The 16,970-nt window shown below is 41.3% G+C and overlaps 1 protein-coding gene across 1 annotated transcript in view; it reads right to left on the bottom strand.

Moving 5' to 3' along the window:
- Window positions 1–16,970, bottom strand: part of LOC135196527 (zinc finger C3HC-type protein 1-like) — a 200,191-nt gene that overhangs the window by 24,646 nt on the left and 158,575 nt on the right. Inside the window, 1 exon segment of the mRNA XM_064223375.1 lies at window positions 10,284–10,475. Coding sequence (XP_064079445.1) covers window positions 10,284–10,475 — 192 coding nt within the window.

Raw genomic sequence — 16,970 nt, 5'->3', positions numbered from 1 at the left:
GAGTGAAATGGATAGATTATTGTATTTCTTTAAAATACTATCACTTAATATGAATTTTGTAAATACAGTTATATAAATATAACAGTATTATTATTATTATTATTATTATTATTATTATTTTTAAGTATTAAAAACAAATAGTACATGTACTACAAAAATTCTTGAGTCTTAGTAAATGAGAGAGAGAGAGAGAGAGAGAGAGAGAGAGAGAGAGAGAGAGAGAGAGAGAGAGAGAGAGAGAGAGAGAGAAATTTCATGAACACTTGGTGGCAACAACCCAACAGCTGCTCCCCCTCCGTCCCATTACTTGATATGTTTGACAGTTTTAGTACCTGGAGTTTGAGAGAGAAGACTGGGATTTCCATCATTCTTACATAATTTTTCAAATTATAAACTAAAATCTTACTAATTCACTTTAGTATTTTCTTTAATGAATTGATGTTATTGCTGTATACATTAATATTAATATTTGAAAATATGAAATCAATTATTTATCATACAAAAAAACCATACATCTATGTAAGAGAGAGAGAGAGAGAGAGAGAGAGAGAGAGAGAGAGAGAGAGAGAGAGAGAGAGAGAGAGATTTATTATTTTTACTATGTGATATCATTTAATGTTATTAAACTTACTAATACAATATTAATCAGTATTAATATTTGACAATTGGTAAACCATTTTTGTACCATAAAAATGCATTTAGTCATGAAAATAACATCAAAATACACTAAATGGTGGTGATTTTCGCCGGAAAATCCTGGGAATAGGCGAATCCCCCGCAAATAGTGGGTAGATATGGTCCAGAGAGAAATCCCCGAATCAGTGAGTCCGCGAATCCAGAGAACACGAACACGGGGTAACACTGTATTTGTTTCCACATTGCTCGAAATATGCATTGGTAATGTTGGTAATCCTGTGTTGAACGAGAATTTCAAATTGTTTTGTTTCTATAGTTTGAAGTAATTACAGGCAGTCCCCAGGTTACGACAGGGGTTCCGTTCTTGAGATGCGTTTTAAGCCGAAAATCGTCGTAAGCCGGAACATTGTCAAAAATCCTAAGAAAACCTTACTTTTAATGCTTTGGGTGCATTGAAAACTATGTAAACTGCATTCTTATTGCATTTTTCATCAAAAAAACCTTCAAATATTGATTATTTTGCATTTCTGGGTTCGACCTGTGTCTGCCGGAGAAAAGTTCCTGTAGCTCACTTTTCTAAGTATAATTAGATCCTAAATATACCAGAGAAAAAGCTAGCATGGAATGCTGAAGTTACTACCCTCAGCTCGATCACCCCCAAGGGCGTCGGTATAAGCACTAGCCTTCGGCCCCTTAAAACCCGCATCTGGGGTGACGCTATTTCATCCGCCATTTTGGATGCATCATCAGACACGTGCGTCATTATTATTATTGGTTATTTCCTTTTATTGTTAATTTTATGTTTTCATTACGGTTATTGTTACGAAAGGGATCTAAACCTGCTCCGACAGGTGCGGCTAAGTCGTCTTTGGCCTCAAAGCCGTCAACCTATGCTATGAAGTCGCCCTCCGTCAAAGCTTCTTCCCCTCCTAAGGGGTTGAGAGCTAAGTCCTCCAAGTCCAAGCTGACGGAGTCCGGCTTTGATCAGGAGGCATTCGCTAACCTTCTCACGTTGAAGGTTAGGGAAGTGGTGGATGAGAAGCTTGAGTCTATGTCTACCCGACTCGCCTCGGGCCTAGATACCTCCGGTCAGACAATAACATCCCTGACCGAGAGGATCAGAGCCCAGGAGGAATTGATGACCGGAGTCCTCCAGTCCGGAACCACGGCTCAGACCATGTCAGTTCCGGATGCATCTAAGCTGCTGCCATTTGGCAATAACAACCCGTGGCGGTTAGCATTGCATGCCCCATTCTCAGATGGGAAGTTGATGATTGAAGGGTGCGGAACCCGCCCGGTAGAGGATTTTGAGTTCTTCCCAGAGGGTCTCCAATTCCCATTCCCGGATTCGTCAGGCTAGCAGAACACACGCTAGTCAGAGTAGATACGGTCCCGAAGGAGACCATGATCTACCCTAGGGACCAAGCCCAAGCTGTATGGGTTCGCACCCTTTCTGAGTGGGGTGAGTTAATACAAAACTGACGCCCCATAAAGGTAGCTTCACGATGTTGGTGACCCGGAAGGAGTTCCCTCGCCCTGTACATCCAAAGTGGCGGAACTAACCATGCAAGCAGCGGTGGAGGATAAGCCTTTACCAGCTCTAAGAGAGACAGAGGCTACCTCTTTGCTCTTCCCCGCATATGTGGAGTTTTGGAATGACGCTCTGGCTACGTTTATGGCAGGTAAACTCGACCCGGATTGTGCCTCCACCGTTTGCAGGGAAGCTACCCAGGATTCCGGACCACTTGGTCAAAGCGGAATTCGAGGCAAGATCCAGATTGGAAAGGTCGATCAACTCAGTCACTGCGGCGTAGTTGGTCGCTTCAACCTTCAAAGATGAACAGTTGTTCCGAGTCCTCACGAAAGCTCTTTTACAGACTTTCCAAGCGGACCTGTATGAGGTTATGGCGAGACGAGCCTGCAGGAAGTACTTCCTGGCGAGTGCCTCCATAAGGCACGAACCTAACAGACTCATAAAGTCTTCAATATGGGGCGAAAATCTGTTCCCGAAAGATGAAGTTATTGTCTTTCATGAGGCAGCCAGAGCCAACCAGAGTCTTCGGGTCCATTGGGGACTTCCTTTCAAAAGGAAGTTTGATACCCCGGACACCAATCCAGACCTAGGAAGAGGCCAAGGAAATTCCATCCTTACCAGGCCTCTCATCCTCAGGTGGTGGTTCAAGCGGTTCCGGTCTCAGGTCGGTAAGCCTTCGACATCAAAGGCTCAACCGCAGCAGCAGTATGTTCTGGTGCAAACTCCGCCGGCTCAGCAACCTTCATCCTCAACAGCCCTAGTAACCTCCCCAGCCTTCAACCCCTCCTACGAGTCGCGAGGTGCAAATATTTCGCGGCTACAGCAGAGCCAGAGGTGGCGGCCGGCAACGGGGCGGAGCAAGAGGTAGAGGCTTCAGAGGAGGCAAAGGTAGCAGAACTGCAGCCAACCAGTGAGAGCCCGCAGGTGGGAGGGAGATTATATCTCTTCCGGGACCATTGGACCTTCAGTCCATCGGCCCACAGTATAGTCTCAAAAGGTCTAGGGTGGAAATGGGAGAAAGGGCCTCCTCCACCAATCAGTTTTCACCAGACTCCAACAACGGACCTTCTAGACTATGCCAAAGATCTCCTGCGGAAGAAGGCTATAAAGAAAGTAAAACGCCTAAAGTTTCATGGACGTCTGTTCAGTCTCCCAAAAAAGGACTCGGACAAAAGAAGAGTGATTCTGGGCTTGTCCCGTCTCAACTCATACATTCAATGCGACAGATTCCGCATGCTGACCGTCTCGCAGGTGCGGACCTTACTTTCCCAATGGGGATGTCACCACCTCTATATATCTTACAGACGCTTACTATCATGTTCCGATAGCAAGAAACTTCTCTCCGTACCTAGGCTTCAAACTAGGAAAGCAAGCTTACTCATTCAGAGTCATGCCCTTCGGGCTCAACATTGCGCCCAGGGCATTCACCAAATTAGGAGAGACGATAGTTCAAGAGCTAAGAACTCAAGGGGTAATGTTAGTAGCCTACCTAGACGACTGGCTCATTTGGGCAGCCAGCGACGACAAGTGTCTCAAAGCAACAGCCAAGGTGATAAAATTCTTGGAATTTCTGGGTTTCCAGATAAACAAGGAAAAATCTCGGCTCGTTCCGGCTTCCCGCTTTCAATGGCTGGGAATCCAATGGGACCTAAACAAACACAAACTATCTCTCCCATCCAAGAAGGTCAGGGAGATAGCGAAGGCTATGAGACAGTTCCTCAAGAACAAAAAGGCTTCTCGGCGTACCCAAGAGAGAATCCTAGGTTCGCTACAGTTTGCGTCAGTAACATACGTCCTATTGAAAGCCAGACTGAAGGATATCAATCGAGTCTGGAGAAAGAGAGCCAACATCAAACTCAAGGACAAGATCTCTATAATTCCACCCATTTTAACAAAAAGGCTCCGTCCATGGACAGAATGCCGGAACCTGGCCAAATCAGTACCACTACAATTCCCTCTTCTAGAAGCGATGACCATTTTCCTGACTCTAAAACGCCTGGCTCCAGCCAGAAACGTTCATATAAGGTTAGTCTCGGACAGCTCAGTAGTATTCCACTGCATAAACAGAGGAGGCTCCAGGTCAAGCAAATAAATCACATGATGATTGCGATTTTTTTGTTAGCAACGAAAAATCATTGGCACCTGTCAGCCACTCACCTGGCAGGAGTAAGGAATGTCATCGCAGACTCACTTTCCAGGACAACTCCGCTGGAGTCGGAGTGGTCCCTAAACATGAAATCGTTCCGTTGGATTTGCAATCAAATCCCGGACCTTCAAATAGATCTATTCGCCACAGAATCCAATCACAAACTACCATGTTATGTGGCCCCCAACCTGGACCCTCTAGCCTACGCCACAGATGCGATGGCCATAGATTGGAACAATTGGCAGAAGATTTACCTGTTTCCACCAGTGAACATTCTGATGAAAGTCCTGCACAAACTAAGATCTTTCACAGGACAGGTAGCATTGGTGGCACCCAATTGGCCAAAGAGCAACTGGTTTCCGCTTCTACTAGAACTGAATCTCCGGCCCAAACGGATCCCCCGTCCAGAACTAACGCAAGTAGTACAAACTCGGACTGTGTCAGCTTCCTCAAGAATTCTGAGTGCCCTGACTTTATGGACTTCATGAAGTTTGCGGCCCAAAAGGAAGCTAGTATTGATTCACTAAACATCTTATTCATAGAATCAGATAAAAGAGAGTCAACGCTCAGGCAGTATGATTCAGCAGTGAAGAAATTGGCCATTTTTCTAAAAGAATCGGATGCTCAAAACATGACTACAAAGCTGGCAATTTCGTTCTTTAGAACTCTATTTGAGAAAGGCCTAGCCGCTAGTACCATTACTACAATCAAATCTGCCTTAAGGAAGATTTTTCAGCTTGGCTTTAATATTGACTTGTCAGATTCGTACTTCTCTTCAATCCCAAGAGCATGTGCCCGCCTGAGACCAGTAGACTGCCCTCATACGGTCTCCTGGTTTTTGAATTATGTACTTAAATTAGCCTCAGACACTGATAATGAATCATGCTCATATATAACCCTTCTCAGAAAGACCTTATTCTTAATGAGTCTGGCTTCAGGTGCCAGAATATCTGAACTCTCAGGTCTCTCTAGAAACCCAGATCATGTCAAATTCCTCCCGTTGGGTGAAGTATTACTATCCCCGGATCGGAAGTTCTTTGCTAAGAATGAGGACCCACAAAACAGGTGGGCTCCGTGGAAAATTATTCCTCTTTCACAAGACACATCATTGTGTCCTGTCGTTACCCTTAAATCCTACCTGACCAGGCCTTCCGAAAAATCTTCAGGTCCCCTTTTTATTAGAGAGAAAGGTGGTATGATTTCCCTGAAAGGTATTAGACAACAAATACTCTATTTTATTAAACAGGCCAACCCAGATTCAGTTCCACACGCCCATGACATCCAAGCAGTGGCTACCTCGATTAACTATTTTCACAATATGAATTTAGAAGACCTGAAGAAATATACGGGTTGGAAATCTCCAACGGTATTTAAACGCCACTATCTCAAAAACTTAGAGGCCCTTAAATTCTCAACAGTGGCTGCAGGGAGCATAGTCTCCCCCGAATGACCGATTCTTAAGGGGACCGTCCGCTATGATGTCTATTTTTTTTATTTATTACGCAAAATACATAATTTTCATATATGTTTTAGATATATATAACACCTTCATCATATAAAAATTTCAAGTCATTTGAGCAAAAACTTTTCGTTTTATTAGCAAAAATCATGATTTAAAAAAAAAAATAGGTAGAGATTTCTCCACTAATATGACATCAGTTGTATTGAAAATCATACCATAAAATCTTCTTTATATACGGAACACTTCTGTGTGACAGAATTTTCATTTTTTTATTTTTTATGAATTTTTTAATTTTTTTTTTTTAGTCTAGACACTCAAAAAAATCTAAAAAAGAAGAAAAACAAATAAAAATTCTGTCACACAGAATTATGGGATTTTTATTCCTCTTTCCAATGATATCTTTCTCTCTAAAATTGGATAATAAATAACCGAGTAATGGTTACCGACATGCGCATAAGTATGTTTTTGAGTTATGAGCTCCCAAAGATTTGCTATGTAAATTTTCGCTTTTTTCTTATAAAAGTCAAAACAACTTTATTATAATTACTTAGTTGTACTTTTATTGTTGATTTCTACATCAAGGATCCTGGTCCTACCCCTAAAAGTGGTGTTAATACCCTCAGCGTAACATCAGATAATGATGTTGACGGCGAGACATGAGACAATGAGGGCAGCTGATAACAATGAATTTTTGTGTTTTTCTTTCAGCACACTCCTGGCCTTCGCTAATTTTGCTAGCCTTAGTTGCTGAGTAGCCTTCTTGATCTTAGGTAACTTCGGCATTGCTATAAGTTCACTAAGAAGTTATAAAAACAACGTAAATAGCTAGTAACCAAACGCAAGTGCCTACGCGCATGTAACTTCTTTGACGTCTGTGGTGTAACTGAGTCATTCTCCGAGTCTCACCTATAAATAACCGCTCTGAGCAGCTCGCTTCTCACCCAGTGTCACACTACTTTCATTGCTACCAGATGTATGAGAATTTCAAAAAAAATCTTAAAAAATTGCTGTATATATGCAAAAATAAACACGCAAAAACGATTCTGTCAAACTCAAGTCATACAGACGACGCAGTTACGATGACGTCATCATTTAAAAACCGCTATATCTTCATTATTTATAAAGATAATTGGCTGAAACTTCTGGAAAGCATGCACAGCATGTTTCTGCATAGATACAAGTAATAACTCAATTTTTAATTTTTTCATGTTGACATGTCATCCGCCATAGCGGACGGTCCCCTTAACAACTCCTTCCTTAGCTTTTCTGTCAGTCCTTTCTCCTTTAATACTCTCTCCTTCCTACCTATCTCACTCGTATTCCCTACCAACCCTCCCTCTTCCGGGCCGGGCTGGTTTGTTTGCTATTCTGTCACTGGAACTTGTATATAGCGTTGAGACCATATTGGTATCACTTACCTGTTCTGTACATACTTCCTTGTATAAAGGCAAATGCCTGCTTGATCATCTCATGCAGCCAGGAGGAGATTGTGGTCTTGGACCCCTTTCTTGGTCTATCCAGTACTAACACAGAGGTGTCAACACTCAGGCCTCAGATGTTGAGTTCTACAAAGATAGTACCACAGCACCCTAACAGGACAGAGTAGTATCTTGTCCTGATCACTACAGGAAGTCCCTGGTTATAGGGGGGGAGTTCCTTCCTGGCAGTGTGACGACAACCGAAAATCACAGATAGTAAAGAATCGGTGAAAACAGCACCAATTCCCGGTTATTGGCACTGATCCTCAGTTATCAATAGCGACAAGTGTGGATCAGCATAAATCAGTGCTGAAAATTCAGTTATCATCACCACTAGACAAGAGCCATAAAAGCGGATTGCCGATAACCAGGGACTGCCTGTACTAACAAAATCCTCTAGGGAGGGGATCAAAACAGACTTGAACCTGATGTTAAGGATAAATGGATTTTGAGTCTTTACTAAGAATTCCACAACAAACTTGAGCGGAATGAATCCCTATCCCCTTACGTGTTTAACATCAAAAGGGAGGCCATAAAGCTCACCTACTCTCTTTGTTAATGCCAAGGCAAGAAGGAATACAGTCTTGAAAGTCAGATCCCTGTCTGATGGCTCTCTCGAATGCTCCTACGGCCTAAGAATCAGGCTCTTAAGGACAAATCACATGCCACTTACTTAAGGGGTCTTCTTAGGAGCATGGAGATCTCCCAAGAGGAAGAGAGATCAACTCCATTCAACTTGAGGACTTAGCCAAGGGAAGACCTGTAGCCCTTAATGGCTGAGACAGAGAGAAGTTTCTCACAGCAAAGAAAGGCAATTAAGTCCAGTATCTGCTGAAGAGATGCTCTGACGAGAGATAATTCCATCGATGACACCAACTACAAAAGATGGCCAACTTCCTCTGGTACACAGCCACTGAGGACTTCCGCAGGTATCCAGAAATCTCCTTCACTGTAAGGTAAGAAAAGCCTCTCACTTGGAGGAGACACTGGATTATCTCCAAGCGTGAAGTGCCAACACTTCTAAGTCCTGGTGATACCTCTCTATGTGTGGCTGACACAAAACAAGTTGTGCCACAGGGGAATCTCTCTCAGGACCTTGGATAACACAGATTGCAGGTCTGGATACCACTCAGTATGTGGCCATTAAGGGGACCCAGAGTCATCCTGAGATTCAGGGTAATAAGCACCCTGTTGATTACCTGATAAATCAAGCAAAACAGAGGGAAGGCATAAGATACTAGATGGTCCAATGGTGCTGGAAGGTGCACTCCATAGCAGCCCATGAGTACAACACTGTAAGTTTTGTTGTGGCAGGTAGCAAAAAGATTAATGCCAGGGTGAAGAAACTCTGGCAAGTGAGCTTGTCTGCCACTATGTTCCAAGTGTCTGGAATGGATCAGACAGAAAACCCTAATGAGTGATCTATCGCCCACTCATGCACCTGAACCATCAACCTGTGAAGGTGGAAGAACACCCGTCCCCCTTGCTTGTTGACATAGTGTACTAGTGTGGTGTTGTTGCTCATCAACAACACGGAGCGCCCCATCACTATATCCTGACCTCCTGAAGAGCCAGAAAAACAGCCTTCTGTTCCATTATGTTGATGTAGAGGTTCTTGTTGTTCTGGTCCCACACACCTGACACTAACAAATCCTCCAGGTGTGTGCACCTCCCCTTGGATGTGTATGAACACAGGAGCATTTCCAGAGGGGGGAGGCCTAGTATAACTTGCCATTGCAGAGCAGGTTGTTCCTGTCGAGACAAGACCTTCTGTGCTACCTCTGAACTTGTCAATGTGAGAGTCTGAAGGGAAAACTCTCAGTGCTTCCAAGTCTATTAGCATACCCCAGTACTTCACCTTCTGCTTGGGCGTGTGATCTGACTTCCTGAAATTTATCACCACACCAAGGTAGTGACAAAATTCAAGAAGACAATCTGTTTCAAAGCAAGTGAGGCAATGATCTTACCAGGACTAGCCAATTGTCCAGATACCTCAGCAGATATATTCTGTGTGAATGAGCCCAAGCCAAAATCAGCATTAACACTTGAGTGAATACTTGGGGGGAGGAGCCTGAAACAGAGGGCCCTGAACTGGAACATCATCCACCAGAGGGTAAAGCAAAGGTACAGTGGGCCCCCCGTATTTGCGTTCTCCGGATTCACGGACTCACACATTCGCAGATTTCTCTTGGGAACGTTTCCCCGCATCATTCGCAGAAAATTTGCACATTCGCAGTATTTTTCTATGAGAAATATCCATAAATTGCTGGTTTTTTTGATAAATTTCATCATAAAATGCACATTTTATGATAAAACTTAAAAAAACCAAGTATGAAAATTTTTAGTGGTTTTTCTTCAGTTTTAACCAACAAAATAGGCTGTTTTTAGCGTTTTTATAAGGGTTCCAAACATTCGCAGGTTCTAACTATTCATGGGGGGGTCTGGTACGCATCCCCCGCGAATACGGGGGACCACTATACTTCCAAAAGGAATGATGGCTGGGTATTTGAAAATATGCCTCCTTTAGGTCCATTGAAAGCATGAAGTTGCCCTTTCTGATGGAAACTAATACTGAGTAAGCAATTTCCATCTTGAACTGGGTCTGGCGAATGAATCGGCTCAATGGGGAAGTCGATAACTGATCTCCAACTACCTATCACCTTCTCAACTACCAAGTACAATTAAGGACACTCGAAGGCCTCAAGTATAAGCATATACAAATAGTGGGTTATGACATAAAAAAGTTAGAACTTGAGGAACATTTATCAAGATTTATTCTATAATAAAAAATGTGCGATAACAATGGCTTCAATCATTTTAAATTGTTCCTAACTGTTATTTTTATTCTCCAGGCTTTGACACTATAACTAACTCACTCTAGTGAGAGGTCTTTAAAACTGACAGAACAACACTAATATGAAGGGAATTAAATTTCCATTGCACCACATCACAGATAACTGAAAAAAATGCTGGTATTAAAATCCACTCTAAATACTAGAAGTAAATACAGCAGAGAGAATTACTTACATATTTCTCATGAGCGTATGATTTTCGTTGTTGTGACACCTGCAACAGTTCACGGATTTGTTCAACAACAATACAGAATCCTTTTAGAGGATCATCATCATCATCATCATCCTCATCATGATGGTCAACTTTAGCGATCCATGGACACCAGAATCTATGTTCATCTAATGGGATGAAATACCTCTTTTCTACCTGAAATTCAAAAACTGTGAAACTTAACTTGCATAAAGAATTAAGGATTCTAGGGGAGGGGAGAGATCTCTCCTTTCAAGGATGTCTTCTCAGTCCCACTTGCCACTCTTTATTACTTACCATTGTCTGAAGAAGGGAAATTGCAAGGATGACAATTTAAAGAAATTTTTATACATTCCAACACATTTCTATACAGACCCATTATTCATGGTTATTTCTTATTCCAAAGCCCCACTGACTCAAAAACCTGGAGGAAACAACCTACTTTGCATATCAAGCTCACATCCAGTTTGCAAGCCTACACTTCTCATTCCTTTGTATCAAACACCACCTGGCAAAGTGAGGGAACTGATAGAGGGCAATGAAAAATTTTATTTTTAATATAAAATAAGGTTTTATATATATACTTGCAAAGTAAGTGCACAGCTATACAGGCAGCCCTCGGTTAGCGGCAGGGGTTCCTTTCCTGGCCGCCGAAACTAAGTGATTTTCGACGCTAAGCGATTTTAAAGCCTACGGCTGCCGCACACTTTCTTTTGAAATTCTAGACCAGTTAACAGCGCCCTAGACCAGTCAAACAGCGCCTTAATCCCGCGATGGCACAATAAGTAAAATTATATTTATGCAGTATAGATCTATAGAATTTACTGTACAGTACATTACAGTATTATAAATACTGTAAAGTGAAAAAACCCTAGCTTTAATCCTTTGGGTGTCTACAGTATGTAAAGATATAATAAGGTTTTATACAGAGTACAGGTGCTGCAGTCTTCATGTCACGATAATTCATCTTACGATAATCTGATTTTATGAGAGACCAAATTACAATAGCCTAACTTTATCCCATCTTCTAATTACATAAGTTCAAAAACAGCAAAAGAGAATCATGAAAGTATGCTTTTAACGTTATACACATTCCATAAACGTGAACAGCCATGAACAACCTAACGTGAAACGACTTTTTTTTATTTTCTAAGTACTACCGAAGTTCGATAACATCCGTTTGGCTTGTATTTCAATCATCGTACTATAGTACATTATACCGTAGTTGTTATAAATGACGTTATGTAGAATAGAACTGAGATATCTCAACGTAATAACTTTATTCGCTATAGATCAAAGATCAATCGGGAAATATACTGTTAAATTTAAACCTAGTTATAACTGAAGATGAGAAAACTGTTCAAGCTGCTAATGGCTATTATTGTTCATCGGCAACAAGGATAAAACTCCAGTAAACATTTGCCATCAAACACAACCGTAGATAAAATTGAGATAAAATCATTTTAATCAAAACTACTGGGCTTGAAAGAACACATTTTACTGTTGGTTTCATGCCGATATAAGATAAATAATGTAAAGTTCGTATTACGATGATATATACGAAAATTGCGAACGGAATCATGTAATTTTTTTACGCAATAAACACGCCGCCAACGTAATCTGTTAACAAAAAAAAAAAGTTCACAATCACAATGAAACATATTCAATTCATATTTCCACCTAAAAACACATCGTATAAGGAAAAATAACCTTGTCTTGTATAAGTCAAGTATCTAGATATTCATTTATGCCAACTAGAAGCAAGAAAATTCGCTCAGAATTGCGTTAAACATGGTGAAACAAACTCGTGTTCGCCATCAGCTGATTTGAAACCACAACATTGGCCGCTCCGCGGAATACTAGCTTAGATTTGCCATAGTAATTTAATAATATGAGAATACATACAATATTATTGGATACAGTGAAGTAATGTATAACTTTTAAAGGATTTATGGAAAAGATGCATAAATAATAAAATAGCCATGCATTTTTCGGAACAGTGGTGGACAAGAACGAACATGAAAAAACATCCACTGACAACGTGGAGGGTAGTTACAAAAGCTGCCTTAATTTGTATCATATTTATGTACAAAAATAAAAATACCCTATACGTAATATATTTTCATTAACATTTTAAACATAAGAGCATGAACATTTATAAAATTGACACATCGATCGCTAAATTTACATTTTTTTTAACTCGACATTTTCGGCGGCGGCTCACAAGAAAGAACATGAAAAAACATCCTCTTTGATAACGTGAAGGGCAGTTTCAAAAGCTGCCTTTGTATCATATTTATGCGCAGAAATAAAAATACCTATACGTAATACATTTTCATACACATTTTAAACATAAGAGCATGAACAATTATAAATTGACACATCCATAGCTAAATGTGCACTCATTTAACTCTATATTTTCGGCATAGAACAGCGTCAGAGGCATATATTTTACCCTAATACCTATGTAATAACTCTCAATACAATTTTCAAATATCATTTGCATAACCTTTATGGGCTGAACAGTATTTCTACAAGTGTATGTACTCGTTAGACATAATGGCGCTAGCGGCGCTGTTGACCGAAAATTGTGCCGTAAAAATACCTTAAAATGCCTTATTTTTTTAATGAATATTTTTGACGACAGCCGTAAAACCGATTCACCGTTGAGCGATTGCGCCGTTAACCGCGGGCCGCCTGTATGTAGTTTCAACTTTGTTGATAGACAAAACTTTGAGATTTGCAGTAGCGCTAGTTTTGTTTTGGCTAGGTGACTAACCCAGTCCACTTTTGGGTTAAGAGAACTAACTCAGCACATTGCTTCAATTTGTTTATGCCCTCCCTGTCCATGATAGGGCCAGGGAGGAAGGAAAGCTCTGATCATGTAATTACTTGGTAATTATATACAAAAAATATCATTTTCAAATAAACAGCTTACCAAGTAATTACATAGCTGAATCCCAAAATGAAAGAGAAGGGATGCATGGACATATCTATATTCTAAAATATTAGGGACCGTAATAATATCTGCAGCAGCATGGCGGTATAGCCAAGGAACACCTGCTACTTCAGTCAGATCTTTGCAGCAAAGGAACTTTCCAATGGCTAGCAAAGTCTTAAGTGTTGCCCTAGCCCTGGGCTTGGTACCATAACACAAACAACCCGAGTAAACAAAGTACGTAGTTACCTGAACCAACATTAAAACCACAACCCAACCATTAAAAAACATCGATCTGGTGGGCACACCCCACACATAGTAACCCCCTACTCCCCAAAGACTTGACACCATTATTTCAAGACAAATAGTAAAGGATGCAAGGAATACTTCCTATACTCCCTATACCAACACCACGCCAGAAACTGCAATTGGACACAAGGTACTGCAACTTTGTAAGTAGTTTTGACTTTGCATAAGTAATGAGATGCAAACACAGACTTGGACTTCCAGTACATAGCTTGAATAATAAGAGGAAAGGAACAAGTTATGCTTGAGAGCAAGTGCAGTGGCCACTGTCATAACTTCGTGTGCTTTAACTTTCATGAAAAGTAATACCTCTTCTTTAATCTGAGAGTGGACCTCCAAGATTAAATCTCTTGAAAAAAATGCCAGGGCATATTTTGAAAGTGGAAGTGACAGATTTTTTACTGAGCACCACAGGTTATGTATTTGATGGACCAAGAATTTTTTTTTTTTTGTTCTATGTAAACAGTATCTTAACCCCCTTACCAGACAGGGAGTCCACTCTTCTTCATCAGGACCTAGAATGTCCATTAGTCTTTTAATAGAAAAAGAACAAAGCCAGGACTTGGAAGGGACCTTGCTCTTAGCTAAGATACTGAGGATGAACGAACAGACTGTATCCCCCTTGGCAAAACAAATCCTTTTGTCACTTGTGTGTAACTCGCTCACATGCTTCGAGACAACCAGTGCTACTAAAATTAAAGTTTTCATTGTTTGGTCTCAGAGAAATTGTACATTGCGACTCAAAGCAGGGATCCAACAGCCATTTGAGCACCCCATCAAAGTTCCATGAAACTGACCTTGTCTTCCTCTGTTTCACTGTATCAAACAATTTGAAAGGTTGGACAAATCCTTTATAGCATAGGAAGACAAGCCTCTAAACAATCTTAAATACAGCAAGAAATCAAAAATTTCTGCCATAGAGTCTTAGTAGATGAGATGTTATGCCTTCTGCAACAGGATTGGAAGACTGTACACTTGACTTGATAAACTTTGCTCGAGGATTGGCGCCTGCATCAAACAATAGCCTATGCAACTGACTTTGGAAAGCCTTTCGTCTGCACCAGTCTCCTGACAGTTTGAATGCAGTCAGGGCTAGCGTGGACAGTCTTTGGTGGAATCATCTGTTGTGATGCTGTCTGAGTAAAGTGATTTTATTAGGCAGAAGTCTTGAAAAGTCCATCAATAGTTCTAGCAAGTCCAGGAATCAATCCTGTGCAGGACAAAACAGTGCTATTAAAATCATAGTCATATTTCAGTGTCCTAAACTTTTGATGACTTCTCTCACCATCTTGAAAGGAGGGAAGGCATAGAGGTCTTGTCCAACCAATCTATCAGCATTGGATCAGTTGCCCAAGGTAGAGGATCTGGGGCTGGCAATATAGAAGGGGCCATTGTTTCCTGGCAGTAGCAAATAGATCCAAGACTGGTTTTCCCAACAGCTTCCAATGATCTAGGCATACTAGAGGGTCTAAGGTCCAGGTCCACTTTGTGGGAAGAACTTGCTTTTGGCAGCTCAGACCATCCACTAGTACTTTCAACTCCCTTTGTATAAATCTGGTTAAAATCCATGTCTGATTTTTGTCTGCCCAAATGAGAAGGGCTCTTGCTGCTTCGCAAAAGGAGAACAAAAGTTCCCCATTTCCTAACGTAGGGCAGTGCAGCGGTGTTGTCCGAATGGACTTTCACTGTCTTGTTGAACATTTCTACTGCGAAAACTTTCAATCCCCAGTGAATAGCTTTTAGTTCTTTTAAATTTATGTACCAACCTCTCTGTTCTGCAGTCCATAGATCCTCCATACATCTCTCCTTCAATTGAGAATGAAGAAGTCAATCGTGTAGGTATAGCAAAATCTTTAACACAATGAGATGTAGCCATTTCACAATGGGAGATAGAATGCGTGTGAAAACCTGTTGAGCCTTGGACAAGCCGAGGCATAGAGCTCTGAACTGATGTACTATGCTCTAGAAAACAAACCTTAAAATCTTCCTCAAGTCTGTGTGGCCGAGGTCATGGAAGTATGCATCCTGTATGACTATTGAAATCATCCAATCTCCCTGGCGAATAGATGACAGGACGGCCTGGCTCATTTCCATTTTAAAGTTGGCTTTCTGGAAATACAAATTCAGGGTGCTTATATCCAGAACTGGCCTCCTGCCTCCTGAGGCCTTGGGGACTACAAAGAGCCAATTGTAGAACCCCAGAGAGCAGGTGTCCTCAACTATTTCGATGGTTAGGCGGCTATTGGGCAACAGCCAACTGGTCAACAGGACAACTGGGAGACAGCCAACTGGTCGACAAGACAACTGGGCAACAGCTAACTGGTTGACATAACAACAGGGTGACAGCTAACTGGTTGACAGGAAAACTAGGCAACAGCCTAGGGCAAGAATTTTTACCACGTAAATTGTATATTAAAGTATTTATAATAGTATCAGATGAGGCAGACATTGGCATTAATTACAAATTGAGTCCTTATTATGAAACAATTGGTCAAGACTTCACTATGTAAATAGTAAATTCTAATGTAACTGAGTGTGTTGCTGGCTGTTCCACAGCTTTTTGCTTACAGTTTGTTTTCAGCCTATGCACTGCAACTTCTTCACTTCGTGTTGAATGCGTGCTATCTAGTTAACCGCACTTCAATTTTATCGTCATCACCTACTGACACTACTCTGCCAGTGCATGTTTTTCTTTCGTCACATTTCCAATATGTGGTATTTCGGCTTGTCCTGTCCCTTGTGTAAATAAATCCTTCGTGCACAAGTTTATCTTTGCATCTTTGAGAGGTTACGAATTAAGCCATGATGCGGGCTGAGTAACGTCAGTAGCGATATAACAGAATGAATGGGACGACTGATTGTCGCCCAGTTGTCATGTTGCCCAGTTGCCCATTTCGATGGCCTCTTTCCTCAGAAGGTATGATACTTCTTGAGAGAGGGCTAAAAACCTCTCTGAGCCTAGAGAGCAGGCTGTCAATATAACAGGAGAGCTGGTTAAAGGAGGTTTTTGTTTGAATGGGATTGAGTATCCCTCTCTCAGTACTTCTACTATCCAGGACAACAAGGTTCTCATTTACTTAAGGTTGACAGGTTGACTTTGCTGACGACATCTTGATTGCTTGAGAAGCTAACTGGGTGTTCACCTGAGATCTCTTTGCCTACCTCTGCCTCAAATGGGCTGAGGTTGTAGAGAAGAGCTATTCAGGTGTTAAAGGAAGCAGTCTCTCTGGGGTGTCTTAGTGACTGAGCAAGATCGTGGGTAGATTTTTCTGTAGATCTGCTGCAATCTGAAGCACTGTTGCTTGTGGGAAAAGGTGCTACCCATCCAGTGGGGAGAAAAGGAGGTCAGATTTTTGTCAAGCGGTCATTCCCTTCATAGTGTAAGAAACCACAGTTCCCTCTTCTTTAAGACTTCCATCACAAAGAGG

The sequence above is a fragment of the Macrobrachium nipponense genome, chromosome 18, assembly GCF_015104395.2.
Source record: "Macrobrachium nipponense isolate FS-2020 chromosome 18, ASM1510439v2, whole genome shotgun sequence".
NCBI lineage: Eukaryota > Metazoa > Arthropoda > Malacostraca > Decapoda > Palaemonidae > Macrobrachium > Macrobrachium nipponense.
Note: the sequence above shows the minus strand (reverse complement) of the source record. Positions and strands in the feature narration are given on the sequence as shown.